Source organism: Notechis scutatus, chromosome 1 (genome assembly GCF_049901735.1).
Source record: "Notechis scutatus isolate UNSWTSFEM ecotype Mainland chromosome 1, rNotScu1.2, whole genome shotgun sequence".
Lineage (NCBI taxonomy): Eukaryota > Metazoa > Chordata > Lepidosauria > Squamata > Elapidae > Notechis > Notechis scutatus.
In genome coordinates, this window is record NC_142009.1 from 233824348 (window position 1) to 233841434 (window position 17087).

At 40.3% G+C, this 17087-nt stretch overlaps 1 protein-coding gene across 3 annotated transcripts in view; it reads left to right on the top strand.

Moving 5' to 3' along the window:
* B4GALNT4 (beta-1,4-N-acetyl-galactosaminyltransferase 4) overlaps positions 1–17087 on the top strand; it is a 225868-nt gene that overhangs the window by 116172 nt on the left and 92609 nt on the right. For all 3 annotated transcript variants that reach the window (XM_087950698.1, XM_087950697.1, XM_026668134.2), the window contains exon 2: positions 11360–11475. In XM_087950698.1, coding sequence (XP_087806824.1) covers positions 11360–11475 — 116 coding nt within the window. The remainder of the gene's footprint in view (positions 1–11359; positions 11476–17087) is intronic.

Consider the following 17087-nt stretch of genomic DNA (forward strand, 5'->3'; position numbering starts at 1 on the left):
GATAAGATGGATCTTTAAGAAGGTTTTGAACTTTCTTAAGGCAGCGGAAGCTATAAAGCTCTTCCAAAGAGGGGAGAGGGCAACCAATGATCTTCTGGGCAATGATGTCAACCCTCTTGAGTGCTGTCCTATCTGCCACCGTGCAATTGGCAAACCATACAGAGGTGCAGTATGTTAAGGTACTCTCTATAGTGCAGGGGTAGAAGATCACCAGCAGTTTTTCATTCAGTTGTTGTTTTCTGAGAAGTCTCAGGTAGTATAATCTCTGCTGGGCCCTTCTGATCAGAAGATGTGAAGATGATTCATGGTGCTCTAATCACTGTGTGGTCTTAATTCTGTTCCCGAAAAACCATGTTGTCTATTGTGTTCTTTTATAGCCCTTCTGTTTGTAGTTGCAAAAGTTTTCTTCTAGGTGGGTAACATGCTGTTTATATGTAAACATGCTGTTTATATGTAAACAATTAGGAAACATCTGGTAGATGTGCCAGCTGTCTTTACTGTTGAGATTTGGAAAAGCCAGTCTTGAAGTTCTTGTCATTTGGTTGGACCCATCCTCATAAATGTTACTAAGCTTCAAAGCCTGCACTCAGCTGGCTTTTCATTGATAGAACTGACCTTTTGTTGTGGGAAATTAAGGTGTGTGTTTTTTCACTTGCTGTGCCATCTTAGATCACATATACAGAGAAAAGTTGCCAATCTGTTCAGTAGCAAACCAAGTTTATGCCGTCTTATACTACAATTTAAGGACAGATGGAAGAATTACTATCAGTGCTGAGTCACACATCTTTGAATTCATCTACAAATTGCCTGTTTGCTGTTATTTTCTCTCTCTCTCATCTGTAAAATACTTTAAGATGCTTGGTGTAATTTTTCAAATTTGCCTCAGTATTTGAGCATTAGTAATCACCTGAAGAAGAGTGACTATTGAGTAGGTTGAAAAGACTAAATAGAAATGGGGTGGGGGGAGGGTTGAAATATATACTAATCTTAGCTATCATTCTAAACAGTACTTTGGGATTTAAAAAGATATTTCCTGTCTTTGGGGGAAAGTATTTTTTTTAAAAAAAAGCTATTCTAGCCTTCTCAGTAGCAGGGGTGGGATTCAACTGGTATTGCTACCGTTTCAGTGATTACGTTTTGCACATAAATTTTGCTGCATGTGCGTGTAATAAACCTTAAGCTGTGCCACCCGGACAGCTGAAAAGTGCTGCGTGTGGATGCGCAGCGTTTGAGAAGCCACTTTTTATCTGCTTTTTCAATCTCAGCTGTGCCGTGCAAAGCAGCTGAGGTTGAAAAAGCAGGAAATGAAGGACAGGTAAGAGCCCGGGTGGGCAGGTGGGACAAACAGCAGCAAACACAGAACAGATTCAGTGTCTGCTGCTCTTCAGAGCTATCAGTTCTACAGAGACGGGTGGAACCAGCAGCATCCCATCCCTGCTCAGTGGCATATGATAGTTGCCTGTATACCCCAATCCTTCGAGCAGAATTTATTGCTTCAAACACAGCACATAATTGATATCACATCTTTCAGTTCTATGCAAGGCAAAAAAGAGGCTATATTTATGCAAAAGGAAAAGCATGAATCTAAGATGACCTTCCAAAAGTGGAAGCATAAACAGGAAAGGTAAAGATAAGCATGAACATAAATTGTGTGCCCAGTTTCCTTACCATGTCAACTTAAGGTTGTCTGTAGTAGCTGACACCAATCTTGGCCCTCTCTCTCACCCTGTGTCTGCACATGCAGGTAGTCCTTGACTTACAACAGTTCATTGAGTGACTGTTTGAAGTTACAGTGGCACTGAAAAAAGTGACTTATGACCATTTTTCACACTTATGACCATTGTAGCATCCCCATGGTCATGTGATTTACATTTGGATGCTTGACAACTAGTTCATATTTATGACGGTTGCAGTGTCCTGGGTTCACATGATCACCTTTTGCGACCTTCTGACAAGCAAAGTCAATGGGGAAACCAGATTCACTTCACAAATGTGTTATTAATTTAACAACTGCAATGATTCACTTAACAAATGTGGCAAGAAAAGATGCATTTTTAAAACTCACTTAACAGATTTCTCACTTAGCAACAAATTCTGGGCTCAGTTCAGTGGTGGGATTCAACCAGTGTTACTACCGGTTCAGTGACTACTGCGCCAGACGCGTGCTGCGTGCGCGTATAAACACACCTAAAGCTGTGCCGCCCAGAAGCTGAAAAGTGCTGCGTGCAGGTGCGCAATGTTTGAAAAGCCTCTTTTTTCCTGCTTTTTCAACCTCAACTGTGCCGCACAAAGCAGCTGAGGTTGAAAAAGCAGGAAATAAAGGATAGGTAAGTTCCCAGGCAAGTGGGTTGGCCAAACAGCAGCAAACACAGAACCAGTTCAGTGTCTGCTGCTCTTCAGAGCTACTGGTTCTATAGAGCTGGGCAGAACCAGTAGCATCCCACCCCTGGGCTCAATTGTAGTCTTAAGTTGAGAATTATCTGTACCGTACATGAAAAGCATACACACACACACACACACACACACACACACACACACACACACACAAACCCAATCCTAGCAGAAACCACCTAAACGAAGGATAAAAAGAGAATGGAGGAAAGGATAGCTGCAAACTGGGGGGTGGGAAATAGAGGAAAACAAAATCAGATGGAGGTGACACTGAAGAGAGAAAGTAACTGGACAGGGAAGGAAAGAAAGAGGCACTTGGTTTAGATGTTACAAAAACGATTTAATTTTGGCAGGCAAATGGCTTCTTCCCAAGCAAGAGCTACTCTTCCGTGGTACTCATGTTTTGCAATCGTTTGTACTTCTTGCCAGGGGTGGGATTCAAATTTTTTAACAATCGGTTCTGTGGGCATGGCTTAGGTGGTGGTCGTGGCTTGGTGGTCATGTGACTGGGTGGACATGGCTTGGTGATCATGTTATTGGCTGGGCGTGGCCAACTCAATTCACTCACATTGAGGCACTTATCTCCTCGCCTGGCCTCTCATGACTGGGGATGCTGCAACAGTCATAAGTGTGAAAAATGGTCATAAGTCACTTTTTTCAGTGCCATTGTAACTTTGAATGGACACTCCACACAAGCAAAGTACCAGCAAAGGAGGGGGAAAAAGCTCCAGAGACATTCCTGAGACAGGAAGTCTAGTCCTGCCAAGAATGTAATAAGGGTTAACGGAGGGGCAGTTTCTGTAAGCAACACCAGAATGTTTCCTTCCTGCCTTCCTTACAGGATTAGGCCAATAATTTCTTCTAACAACTGGTTCTCTGAACTGCTTAGAATATTAACAACCGGTTCTAGCGAATAGGTGCGAACTGGTAGGATCCCACCCCTGCTTCTTGCCCATTCCGGAATTTAGTTCTTTGGAGAATAAAAAACCTAATCATAAAGAAGAGTCATTCAGAGCATGGCCAATTTCAGAAAGCAACAGTCTTGGCTGGCAGCAGTTAGGAAGGCAGGGGTGCCCAAGGATGCCAAGCTCTTTGGTGTTACCAGCTGAATGGTGTCACTGAGCACTTGCCCGTGAGGTTGAGAGAGAACTTATTAATGCACTGGCTGGAACCTATCCTAATTCTTACTCTGTGTTATGTGTAATTAAACAATGGATGGATGAGACGAGGCACACAGCTCAGCATCACCGTAAGAGAAGAGATGTTGACAGAACCACTGCCATTTCCCCAAAGTTGGGGCAAGCCCAACTGTCTGTGAGATGAAGATTACTGAGACCCAGTGCGCTCTCTCTCTCTCTCTCTCTCTCTCTCTTTCTCTCTCTCTTCCCCTCCCTCTCTCTCCCCCCCCCCCCTTCCATCTGGAATCTAGCACTGTGCTGATTCTATTGGAAAGATACATATTGTCCACATTTCCTTGGAGAGCGGTGTGCAGATGTTACAGAATGTCCTGCCTCTGTATGAGATTTTACAAGATTTCTACCTCCTTCTTGAGGAACAAGATGGATTTCTCTTTTACTCTGTTTTGAATATTTACCAGTATTCTGGTTTAAACATCCTGTGTGATGTTACATTCACCAGCAGCAGGTGGCACGTGATTGTTTTCACTCTTATTAGAAATCTTCACGTGTATACCGCCAGATCTCATTCCATGGGGTTCAGATCCAGTTTCAGGATCTGAGATTACGTAGCTGATTCAGAAAGTCTTCTCACAAAAGAGCCTGACAGAATGGCAGCACAAGCTGTCATTCAAATAGGCCTGGGAGGAGCCAGAAAAAGCTAATCGGGAAGATGAGGGACAGAAGTGACTCATCATTGACTGCATGATTATTGCCCTCTTTTTAAAATTTATTTAGAAATGTTATGTGGCCACTTATCTTAAATATATACCTCTGGGTAGTTAACAACCATTTTACACAAAACAATATGACAGGAATTCTTATAACTAAACCAAGTTTTAAATCTATAATCATAGATCATATCATATCATAATCTAGGTATATAAAAGTGAAATAACACTCACGCATCATCACAAAATCTCCAGAACTGTAAAGCCTACAAACTTGAAATTTGGCACGTATGTTCTTCTTGGCTTCTAGATGCTCACTAAGAAAGAATTTTTCGAAATGACCATCAAAGCATTAGTATTTTGTATATTATTATTAACACGCTCTGATTCTAAGGAGTTCTACACATAATATAATAAGGAGTTCTACTTATAATATTTCCCTAGCTCTGTTGGCCAGCTTATTCTTAGGCTAAAATTGGAAGATTCCTTCTGAGTGATGCTCCATCAAATAGACTGCCAATTTTGAGTATTTGTTGTGCATTTGGGTAGCCAGGACAGGGTTAGGCAGCAGTGTCATTAATGTGTCAATAGTCTCTACTTCCCAAGTCAGTAAGTCCTATATGTTTATGGACAGATGACTCAGTTTTATACTAGAGGCTGGTACAGACTTTTTCAAGATGAATGAGTGACTTAAAATTTAGATCTGGATCCAAGTGGGTTCCTAAATTTGCTTGAAAAGTTTCCTTTTTATCTCTCAGATGCCATTAATCTGGCTAATCTATAAGGCTATATAGACAGTTTAGGGGTTGACTGGTATTCCTAAGTGTCCTCTTACCAAATTAATGCCTTGGTTTATCAAGGCGCTGGGAGGAATGACAGAGCTATGACAACAGAACAGAAAAAATGGTAGGATGAATCAAGAATATGAATAAGCCGCCCAGAGTTGTTTGATGGCAAGATGGGTGGCATACAAATTTAATAAATAAACACACAGTGTTTTCAGAAATGAACCCTTCTTTCTTTGCCTCCATCACATCCAAAGAAAATAGAGCAGTACTATAAGATCATCCATGTTGTGGACTGACTGGAATGTAGCTCTACTACCATAGTTCTTCTGGGCTGCTGAACTATTTTCAATATCATGAATCATATTGTTCTAGAACAGGGCTGTCAAACTCGTGGCCCTGACCAAGAGGCAAGGCTCTAATAACAGAAATTTGGACATGTTTGAGCACAAATCTCCCCTTTTAATCTCTCACTGAATCCTATCATGTTTTTGTGGAACCCCAGGGTCCCATTGAATACAATTTAAAAAAACTGATTTGATTCCTTTCAGCTAAAGCAGGGGTCCCCAACCACCGGGCCGCGGACTGATACCGGTCCGTGGAACATTTCCTACCGGGCCGCCGGTTTGCTGGGCGCCGCCATCTTGTTTGACAAGAAAGTGCTTCCGGGTGAGCTTTTCCGGTTGGAAAGCGGCGTTTGGGTCCTGAAGGAATCCTCATGCCTTAGTTTCATCGAAGGGGGGGGGCTTCGAACGAAACTAAGGCACGAGGATTCTTTCAGCACGGCAAGGCAAACCGAGCGACCGTCCCAAAGCCATCCTGAAGCGAAGCCCATCGACAAAGGTACAAAGGAGGAGTTGAAGGTGGCGGGGAGAAGCGGGGGACGGCTGACTGGCCGGTCGCTTGGCTCGCCTTGCCTTGTCATGCATGCTGATGCCGGTACCGGGCCGCAGATCATTTTGTGATGCTGGTACCGGGCCACGGCACAAAAAAGGTTGGGGGCCACTGAGCTAAAGAATAAAAACTCACCATCTCATCTTAGAGAGATTGCTTTTTATATGAAAAAAAACAAACACCTCCCTTCCAATGGCTTTCGTCTTCATTCTAACATCAGAGAACCTGTCCATATATTTCAATTTTATAGTTCAGCTGCAAAACATGATGTCTGGAAATTTTTACTCTTTCCACTCATCCCCGAATAAAGCACTCCACATCAGGAGTTCTTTCTTTCTTCAGCACTGCATCTTGTCCTTGAGAAAGTGCATACAGAATGAAACACAATCACTTTATCCAGACAAGTTGATAAGAAAAATTACTGAAACAAAAATGACAGTAAAATTTAGTTAAATTTCACAGTGCACTAGTGTGCAATGTGACATGTTAAAAAGCACAATAACAGATTAGCATCTTGTACAGTACATGATTTCAGCTAGGGCAGGGGTGTCAAACTTGTGGCCCATGGGCTGGATGCATCACGTGCTGGCCACGCCCACGCCCGGTTTAGTGAAGGGGAAAAAAGTCGTGACACGTCATGTGATGATGCCATGACGACGCGAGTTTGACACCCCTGTTCTAGAACATCTGGAAGGCCAAACCTATCCTGCTGCAGGCTTCAACCACATACAAACACAGAATCTTGAGTGATTATCAGCTGAAGATGTTTCAGTGAAACAAATCTGAGGCTTGCCTGCAAGGTTTGCTTTGAGAATGGGAACATGCTGAAGAATTGTCCAGGTCACAAATGAAGGCAAAGGTCAGTTTAGAGCCAGATCAAAGTTGTCAGCCAATCCAAAGATTACAGATCCAAGAAGCAGAAATCCACACACAAATATCATGCACAAGCTGGATGTCAGATATTGTCTCCAGCAAAGAGAACAGAGGCAGAGTAGATTCTTTTATAGACTGCAGGCAGTTGTCAAAAATAGATTTACTTCTTTACTTCATGGGAAGCCTAATAGACTTCTATTCTGCTCTCCCCTCTACTCACTGCATCTGTGGGCTGGAAGGTCTGTCTTACTCCTCTTCTGAGTCTTTGAGCTGCTCAGATGTTGCTTGAGTTTAATTGGCCTCATGTGATTTTTCCTGAGGCTGACATACCTGTAGTTTCTTCTCCAGATTCTCAGTCCTGAGCTTCCTGTCCCGGTTCATGTTCTTCCTGTCAGGCCATGATGATGTGTGGGACTGATAATTCATACTTATGCTATTGACTGGTGTTGTCCAGTATAATCCCATCTTCTCTCCATGCTCTTCAATGTGTACCTTAAACCAGTAGGGAAGGTCACTTAGTGATTTAAACTGGTTCACTATCAGTATGCTGATGTCTCCCTAATCTACTGCTGTCAACCATCAAATTCCAGGAAAATGTCAGTATTCTAAAATATTGCCTTTCATAATAGGCTGAACAAAGATGAATGTGCTGCTGGTGTTAGCTCTTTCAGGTAGTCCACAGAAGAAGCACAACCAGTAACATCAGCACTTTCTTTGCTGTAAGATTACATTAAAATGTTACAATATTTCAAAGTATTTCTCCCTTTCTCTCTTGAGACTCCAAAAACTAGGGAGGGTCCCTTCTGAAATGGTTTCCATGGTTCCCCCCTACCTGCAGACTACTTCTTATTAGAGTATTGTCTGGGCTGCAGATCTTCCTTCTGCCTACCAAAGCCATTCCCATTACACCTGGATTCAAAGATTAAGTCTGTCCTGGATACAGATGCCAACATTTTAAGCCCAAATAATTTAAGGCAGAGGTCTTCAAACTTGACAACTGTAAGACTTGTGGACTTCAACTCCCAGGATTCCTCCTCCAGTCATGGTAGCTCACGAATTCTGGGAGTTGAAGTCCACAAGTCTTAAACTTGCCAAGTTTGAAGACCTTTGATTTAAGGTCTCTCTGAGACACCGTTTCTTCTGTGAAGAACTTGATTGAACAGGCTCTTTTGAAGATGCCCCTCCTTTCAGAAACTTCACTTATCTTGTGGTAAGATTCTTCTACTGAATCCTTTCTGGGCTATGAAGTGCATTTTTGGGGGAGCTGGATTGGCCCCTTGCATTTAATTTTTTTTAAAAATCTATTTAACCAATTTAATTTAATCACAGAATTAAAGTTGGAGTTAGAAGGAAACTTATAGGTAAACTCTAGTCCAACCCATTGCCCAGTGCACCAGAGCTCCCCAGATGGTCATCCCACCCTATTTGGACACCTTCAACAAGCAGAGTTGTTTACCCCTGTTCTTCTAGGCAGCTTCTTCCACCACTTATGGTAAGTAATAATGTAGTTCTTTCACCAGGAAAGTCCTCCCAATATCCAGCCTTTTTTAAAATTTCAACTTGGTGCTGCTTGTTCTGCCTTGGCTCGAACAGAAAATAAGAGTTGTGGTTGGTAAGCTTTTAGATGTTGGGACACTGTTATCATAACTCCCCTTCATCTTTTCTTTTGCAAGCTATGTGTTCAGCAGCTTTATCCCTTCCCAAAGCTTGGATTCCAAACCCCTTTATCATCTTGATACTTCTCCTCTAAAACAATTCCAGCTTCTGCATTGTAATTTTCAAGCTTGGTGCTCAGAACTGAAGAGAGCTCCAAATGCAGAAGAGCCAAGGTAGATTGTAATAGAGCTCTTATTTCCCGTGACTATTTGATGGCCAATTATTTTATCATTCATGTTTTAATTTATTTGGTGTTTTTTGTACTCTGAGTGTTTTGTTTGACCTTTAAGTTTACTTGAACATTCATTTTCCACAGAAAAGTGGCACATCAAATAAATAAGATCAATAAATGATAAGCCCTATTTCCTTTTTATTTACTCCATAATTTTTATTTCTATTTCAATAAACCAGGTAATCTAGAACAGGGGTGTCAAACTCGATTTCATTGAGGGCCACATCAGGGTTGTGTATGACCTCGGGGGGGCCTGGGGGGCATGATGTTACTTGTGTTGTGGGGAGTCTGTGGTGGCCTGAGCGTTCTGCCAGGAAAAACAGAGCTTGGGGTGGCCATGGTGCTGGCAGAGGCACCACGGGCCAGTCTGCTATTTTCAGGGTGGCCCCGCAGACCAGATCTAAGCATCTCATGGGCTGGATTCGGCCCCCGAACCTTGAGTTTGACACCCCTGATCTAGAATAGTCCAAGCATTCCTGTTTTTCAACTCCCAACATTTTTCACCACTGACAGTGGGGAAGGTCATTGGGATTTGTGATTGTGACAATGAGATTTTGGGGAATTGTGATTCAGTAGCATTTCAAGAAATGCTAGTTCCTTACCTCTATAAAAAGTCTTTGCAGAAGGGAAGAACTCATCAGATTTTACAGGTATCTTCATTACATGCCAAAATAAAGCAGTAAAACTAGTTTATAAAGGAAGGGGTGTTTGTTTAGTACTTACGCTGCCATGCACATATATTTTTGCACTGGTAAAGTCTGGTCCCAAAGATTGAGCTACCTCTATTTAGAACAGTAAGTAACAGATGTTTACATGAAACAGATGATGGCATTGAGATTTCTCATTGATAATTGCAGTATATAATCTCACCAGCTGTGCTAGTTTCAGGGTTTCATATCCTGTATTTAAAGGGTGCATGAAAATGTATGAGAGAATGAAGTTGGGAATATTAATATTAATTGGCCTAATTCAAGATGAAACAATGTCCTCAGAGGAGGCTTTTGGGGCTCATTCTAAATCTGACTGCTCTCGTAATCTTAGCCAGAAGTCCAAGAAGCTATTTAAATCTGTCTATGTTTGCAGAGCACAGATTCGAGCATTACTTTATGTTATCATTGTTCATGAATGATTTAAAGTAACAATAACAAAGTTGTTGTTGCTGTAACATTTTTTGTAAACACTCTTCCCTAATGCATGTTGAGATGGATACTAGCAAATTCCATTAATGTCCAATGGTACTTCAGGAGATTCAGTGGATTCTTGGAGTTCAAGCCATTTTGATTGAAAAGAAATACCTACATCAGACCTAACTAGCTCAAGTGATTTTTTTTTTTGTTTGGACATGAACATTGGATTACTGTAAGTTTTTCTCTACCTGTTCTCCCCACGTCTTAAGGTTATCACTTTGCAGGAAATTTCTCCTGTTAATGCTGCACAAACACTAGCCTATTTCAAGTACTGATCACCCAATATTTTTCCCAAACATGATACATTTATAAATCTTCAGCTTTGTTGCAGGAGATCGTGTCCTGCTTCTCTTTTTATAAGCTGGAAGAAACAAAATTCAGTGGTTAGGTGAGAGAAAGTAAATTCCCTTCAAATAAGTTTTAAAACTCTTGAAAAAAACACAAATGTATAGAAATATGGTGCATTACTGGGAAGAACTGTACAGTGTATAGCCTTATTTTTTGTTTGGTTCTAAGTTACAATACTAAACACTAGAAAGCAATCTGGAAGAAACTGGGGAAATAGTTTATTTATTTCATTTTATTTATTTGATTTGTCAATCACTTACAAGATAATAGGTATAAGTATAAACATGAGTAAGAATACAGGAAATAGGTACGAATAAATGGGGACAATAGGACAGGGACGGTAGGCACGATGGTGCACTTATGCACGCCCCTTACAGACCTCTTAATTGGCACAGTGTTGGAAAATGTCTACAGAGATCCAACCATGCTTACCACAAAAACTCACTGGGTGATTTTGGGTGAGTGATTCTGTCTGAATCCAAACCTATTTCACAATATTATTTATTGTGGGGATAAAATGAGGTGATATTCTGCCTTAAGTTCCTGGACAGAGGAGGAAAAAAATGTAACAGAAAAAAAAGAACCCAAAATGCAGTGAGAAAAAATTTCACAGTAACAAGACATCTAGCAGGAGTATTGAACAACACTACAAAAAGCATTACTTTGAGGCACAATGCATTCAGATTTCAAATACAATATGAATAGTAGCATATTTATTGCACTATAAACTCACCATCTGGAAGGGAACCAGAGTAGCCTGAGAGAGTTAATGACCCAAGCAGTCGGGGGCTTTTTGAAGAACTATTAGGTTGTGATTGTTGTCACTGTAACCTTTGCAGAGTTTATTGTTTTTGTAGATTAATTTCTGGAAGGATAGGGTATGTATTTATTTGCAAGCATTTGTATTCTGTACTATTCCAAAGACTTCAAGTGGCTAAGCATTCCAATATTAAAAACATAAAACATACAACGGTACATGAAAATGACAATAATCATATGGGCGGCTTGTTCAATAATGGATTAATTCCTATATTCACTCTCACTGGAGGTGGAAGACTGGCATCAGACAGGCCGAGGGTTGGTGCAGGCCTTGTCTCTGCGCGCTGTCTTCTCATAGCTTGCAATGCATCTGCTTTTTCTTTTGCAGATGGTGAGCGACTGGGAGAAGAGACAGACCCTGGCAAGCGAGCATCTGGGGCCCATGTGCCCTCTCCTCATAGGAAGGCTGAGGACTCCAGTGAGAGCCGGGAAGATGAACAGATGGTAACTTCATTTGTGCCTAGCTTTGTGCTTTTTCTCGCTGTTACTTATTTAAAAATAAAGATTTCTAATCATGTTTGTTTGGGGAGTAGATTGCTAGAATGGTAGGAAAATAGGGAAGAGATTCTTCCTGATTCCAGTATGCTTGGGGATACCTATAAGGTATCTATAAGTCTGAGCATGATGTAGACATCAGTCAGAAAGCCAGAAGTGCCACGACTAGGAAGATTTTATCAATATTAAGCAGCAACATATGTTAATGGTGTCTAGATGAACTACTTGGGATCCACAAGGGACTACTTTGGGTTGGTGAAAATTTTCTGGAAAAAAATGTGATTGCAAAATACCCAAAAAGAGCGGGGTTGTTGCTCCTGCTCCCACTATCCCCAAACAGTATGGATTGTTGCTAACAGGAATTTGAGTTCATTCTAGATGGGTCATGGGTTCCCTATTTCTCTTATCTCTAGAGTTTCTCTGAAGTCCTGTATAAGGAGAGGGATGGTGCTCCATTCCTCCTCCATTTCTGAGCTTAGAAATAGCCAGATGGTTAGCCTGTCACTACCTGCTTCAAAAATTCTTGGTGCAAAGAAGAATCAGCACCAGAGGTGGTATTCAGCAGGTTCTGACCAGTTCTAGAGAACCGGTAGCAGAAATTTTGAGTAGTTCAGAGAATTGGCAAATACCACCTCTGACTGGTCCAACACCCATCTATTCTCTACCTCCCTGATTGGCTGGGTCTCCTTTTGTTGCCCTGCACAGGAGAACAGAGATGGAAAGCAGGTTAGTGGGGTGGGGAGGGAATGGGATTTTGCAGTATCCTTTCCATGCCACACCCACCAAGCCACGTCATGCCCACCAAGCCACGCCCACAGAACTGTTAGTAAAAAAATTGAATCCCACCATTGATCTGCACATCCCTTTTTCAAGAGGCAACTGGACTTTCTGGGGCAAAAACAAGAAACTCCAGTTGCCTCTTGAAAAAGCACCTTTGGGACAAATGACTGAGAATCTCCATAGACAGAAGAATCTGCACTCTTCCTCACCTTCTGAAGGTGCAGTGCTTTGGACTCTGATTTTTGTCTAGAACTAAAGAAAATCAAAGACACTTTCTGACCTCAGACTGATTAGGGGTTTTTTTTGACTGGGAGGGATTGTTCTTTAATCCGGCAATTTGCTGTACTTGGCAGCTGGCACTTGAGAGCTGAAGGAAAAATTAGCAGGGCTTTTGTCGGCTGAAGTTGCAGAGCTACCTTGTTAAGTTGTCTCATAAGGCTTTTTTAAGAGAAGACATTAACACTCCCATAGAAGAGAATATCTATAGTTCAGGGTTGAACTATCCAGTCCCTGGTACTCTCTGATCTTGGTTATTTCTTTGTAGACCTTTCATTCATTACCTAATGGGATGTCTGCAAGCAAATAGCTAAGTATAAAGAACACCAAGGACTCCATTAGCATGTTGCTTTATGATAAAGCTTTGGCTCTACCAGAATCGTTCTTTAACCTGGCTAGAAATAGTAAGCAAAATGGCACTTAAAGAGCTTGATCTGAAAGGATTCTGTGCCTGCCAATGATACTTCCCTTGTGATAGTGGTGATTATGTGAAAGGCGTCAGCACCTCAGAATACAGGTAGTCCTCGACTTACAACAATTCATTTAGTGATCGTTCAAAGTTACAATGGCACTGAAAAAAAGGTGACTTATGACTGTCTTACATACTTATGACTATTGCAGTATCCCCAGGGTCACGTGATTCAGGCTCTTGGCAACTGGTTCATATTTATGACCGTTGCTGTGTCCCCTTTTGCCACCTTCTGACAAGCAAAGTCAATGGGGAACCCAGATTTTCTTAACAATCGGGTTACTAACTTACCAACTACAGTGATTCACTTCACAAGTGTGGCAAGAAAGGTCGTAAAATGAGGCAAAAACTCATTTAACAAGTATCTCACTTAACAACACAATTTTCGGGTTCTGTTATGGTCCATAAGTTGAGGACTACCTGTAGAAGAGAAAAGATTGACAAAGTTGGATGAGTTAATGCAGAACAGTTCACATAAGCTAAAGAAGAGTGTTGTATGTTACTTGGCCATGTTACATGGACACAAGTCCCTATTTAATAGTATGTTGATTATGTGTCTTCAGAAATAAGGGCAGAATTGTACCTTAAAATAAAGTACAAATCTATGCAAAAGCGTATCTCTCACAGCAATTGGCATGAAAAAAAATAAAACCAAAAAATATGGTTGCTGCCATTTTACTACCAATTTAATCTTTTTGCAGCCCTTAATTTTGGCTGCCTAATTTGGACGGGAATCTGGAAGCATGTGGCCTTAAAATGTGGTACTCCTAAGCATTCTGACTTTCTAGTACTACATCTGGTATCATGGGTTCATCTGATCAGATGGGAAAAAGCCATATGAACAGTACCTGCAGGAGTTTCCAGTTCAAATCATGTCTCCCAATGGTGTTCCTGCATTTTCCCAGTGCTTTTTCAATCATTTTTCTGCTGCATATGACTAGCTTCATAATCTTTTGATTGATAGCATTGTGACTTGTTCATTTGGAAACAATCTTTGGCAAGACTGCCCACAGAGCTGTGTACAGAAATCAGAACTCTCGAAAGCCAGTTTTTCTCTAATAGTAAATTTTCCAGGATAAATATTCCAAAGCTAAAGTATGCAGAAATTTCATTGTTAAGTAATTAAATTGCCAAATTATATATGGCATTGGCTTTTCAAAGAACCTGGAATTTTGTTTCGCTAAATATATGTATTTCACTAGCAGGCATATACACTCAAGATTAATGAGAAAGGACCTTAATAAGAGCTCATCAATAAGAGGAAATATATACGGTAGAAATTGAAACACACACACGCACCCATTTCTTTCTTCCCATTTACACACACAAAGACAGAAATATAAGGACATCCCAAAGACATCATATATAAGCTTAGCCTCTTGATCTAAGGTCAGAATCTATCACCTTTTCTGGGAGCTTCCTGCCGTGAAATCTCCACAGAGATTGCTTTTTTTTTTTTTAATCAGCAGTTTTATATCTTCTTTGCTCTCCCTTTGGATGCTATTTAAAATTAAGGGAGCACCTCACTGTGTACTGCAGCTTTTCTTCAGCCCACTACAGAAGCTAGCTTGAGAGGTGATATTGTGTGAAGGAGCAAGCAATACAAGAACCATTCCCTGGAAACAGTGGTGGGCTTCCCTTGAGTGATTTTAAGCAGCATTTCATGGAACCAAGTGCTTGTACAGACCACACAGCGTTTCTTTATCTTCCAGTTGCCAGTGTTATACTGCAGAGCCTCACCAAGGTCTTCTTCAATTCCAGTCAGGAATGCAACATTTGTGGGAGATATATCTTGTGGCACAGTCTGGATTCAGAATCATGTTAGCCAATATATTAGTTAAAAAGTTGGTCAGTCATAAGATTATTATATGTGCCAGGATGATAAGAGTACTGAAATTCCTATAATGGAGGAATGGATTGTAAAAATGCCGTAATTGGCCAAAGATAAAAAACTAACTTGTTTGTCAAGGAGAAAAAGACAAGTGCTTTTTAAAAGAGTTGGGAACCTTTTATGGGCTTTTTGCTAAAAGAAAAAAAAAGTGAAATGATAATTTATGGATTTAATGTTTGAAAAGCTGAAAGTTAAATTACGGATTGAAGGCATTTCTGGAATAATAGTTAAATGGGAAGGGAGATAAAAGGTTTCTTAATATCTGTTGAAGGGAAGATTGGAAGTCATTAGTATAATAAACTATAGTTTGTTTCCTTTTTTTCTTGCACCTTTTTCCTTTTTTTTCTTTTTTCTTTTCTATTTTTTCCCCTTTGGATCTGACTTTTACTGTGTGTAAAATCCTTAACAAAAAATAATGAAAAGTTGGTTCCTGGGCTTGCCTTCCTTCCACTCTGATCATAAGCATAAAGCTATTTGGTGACCCTAGCAACCATCTTTGAAGAAAACAGGGACGAAAAGAAGGCACAAAGAAACATTTAAATCTCAGCAGCCTCTCTTCCTTTAATGTAGCCTAAGCAGCAGCCCTAGAAGGTCCCAGAAGAGGTCTGAACTCTTTAGTAGAGAAACACTGTGATCCACTTCAGCAAGTTCTCTGTTTTACTTTTTATTCAAGTTGCAATATCTAAAAGCCACTGTTCTATATAAATGTTTAAACAGCCCCTAAAGGCCATTGGTTCTATCAGCTCCTATTAAAGAAGTCTGCAGCTATATTGTCATTGAATTTTTATTCATTCTGGACTTTTTTGTTTTAAAGCTCCCTGAATGAAGTAAACAAGTATGTCTCACCTCAGCCTGTTTCTCCTCTGAAATGCTAATTTCCTGTGTAGAACAATATTCCAATAGGCAATCTCCTACCTGCATTCTGAACAGATAAAGTATTTTGTGATTCTACTGAACACATTTCCTGACTTGCTCTGATGTATATAAAAACATTCTTTTTATTTGCCAATTAGATTACATACTGTTGCACAAGGGAAAGTAATTGGTAAAAAATAGGTGTAAATGGATCATTTAAGGCTCATTGTAAAGCCATCATGCTGGATAAAATTCCAGGAAATAATTTAAAATTGATTATTTTGATCCTTTCTGGAGTTCTTCCTATAACAGCCTATTGTTTTAGTTTATCTGGCCTCACAATTTTGTTCATTACAAAATTATTTTTTCCTCTTCTAAGGGTGTCCAATATCTGTCAAATCTCTTGGCATGGATTTCTTTGGCATAAAATTGCTATTGAAGATCTTAAGTTTTGTCTGGTCTTACAACATCTGTAGGACTGCAGCTATTCAAGATGGAAGTTCAAACAGCAGATGTTGACTGTGCAGTAGAAAATTATTCAGAGTAGAATGGCAAAGGAAATTCACTCTAAGCTCTTTAGCTCTGGTTTGAGGAAATATCCCCCTAACCCAGACTGAAGAGAGAAAATACAAACTAGACTGACTTTCCTAACCCCAGCTGCTGTATGACCACCACACACCAGGTTTCATAACAACCACTTAGAATGAACTGTGCTGTTAGGAAAGCAGTATAAGAGATTGGAAGCAGTAGTAAAAGAGGAAAGGAGCATGGATAGTTTTCATCTTTCATAAACATTTTGTACGCTTTCAGCTTTGTGAGTGTGTTTGTCTCTGTGTTCAGGAGTGTTATGAAGTGCTACCATCTGTGATGCTTTAAAAACTGTCATATTTATCCTTACAGTATTTTTACTTTGCTGGTCTCATTGTTTTTGAAACAAATAAAACAGATAAAGTTGCCAATGCCAAAAGATTGCCCAAGGATGTAGTGATACTAGTAATGCTTGGTTTTTCTGGCAATCTCCTCTTTTGTCATTGACTGCAACCATTGTTATTTCCTTTTATCCAATCTTCTTACCATTAACATTCTGCTGTTGTTATATTTATAACAAGAAATATTATTTTAAGTATTTCTCATAGTATATGCCAAATGGATTAGTTTTACTCTTGTATAAAAATATATTGCATTCTAACATTATTTGTCAAAAGAAGGAAGGAAGGAAGGAAGGAAGGAAGGAAGGAAGGAAGGAAGGAAGGAAGGAACGAAGGAACGAAGGAAGGAAGATGTATTAAA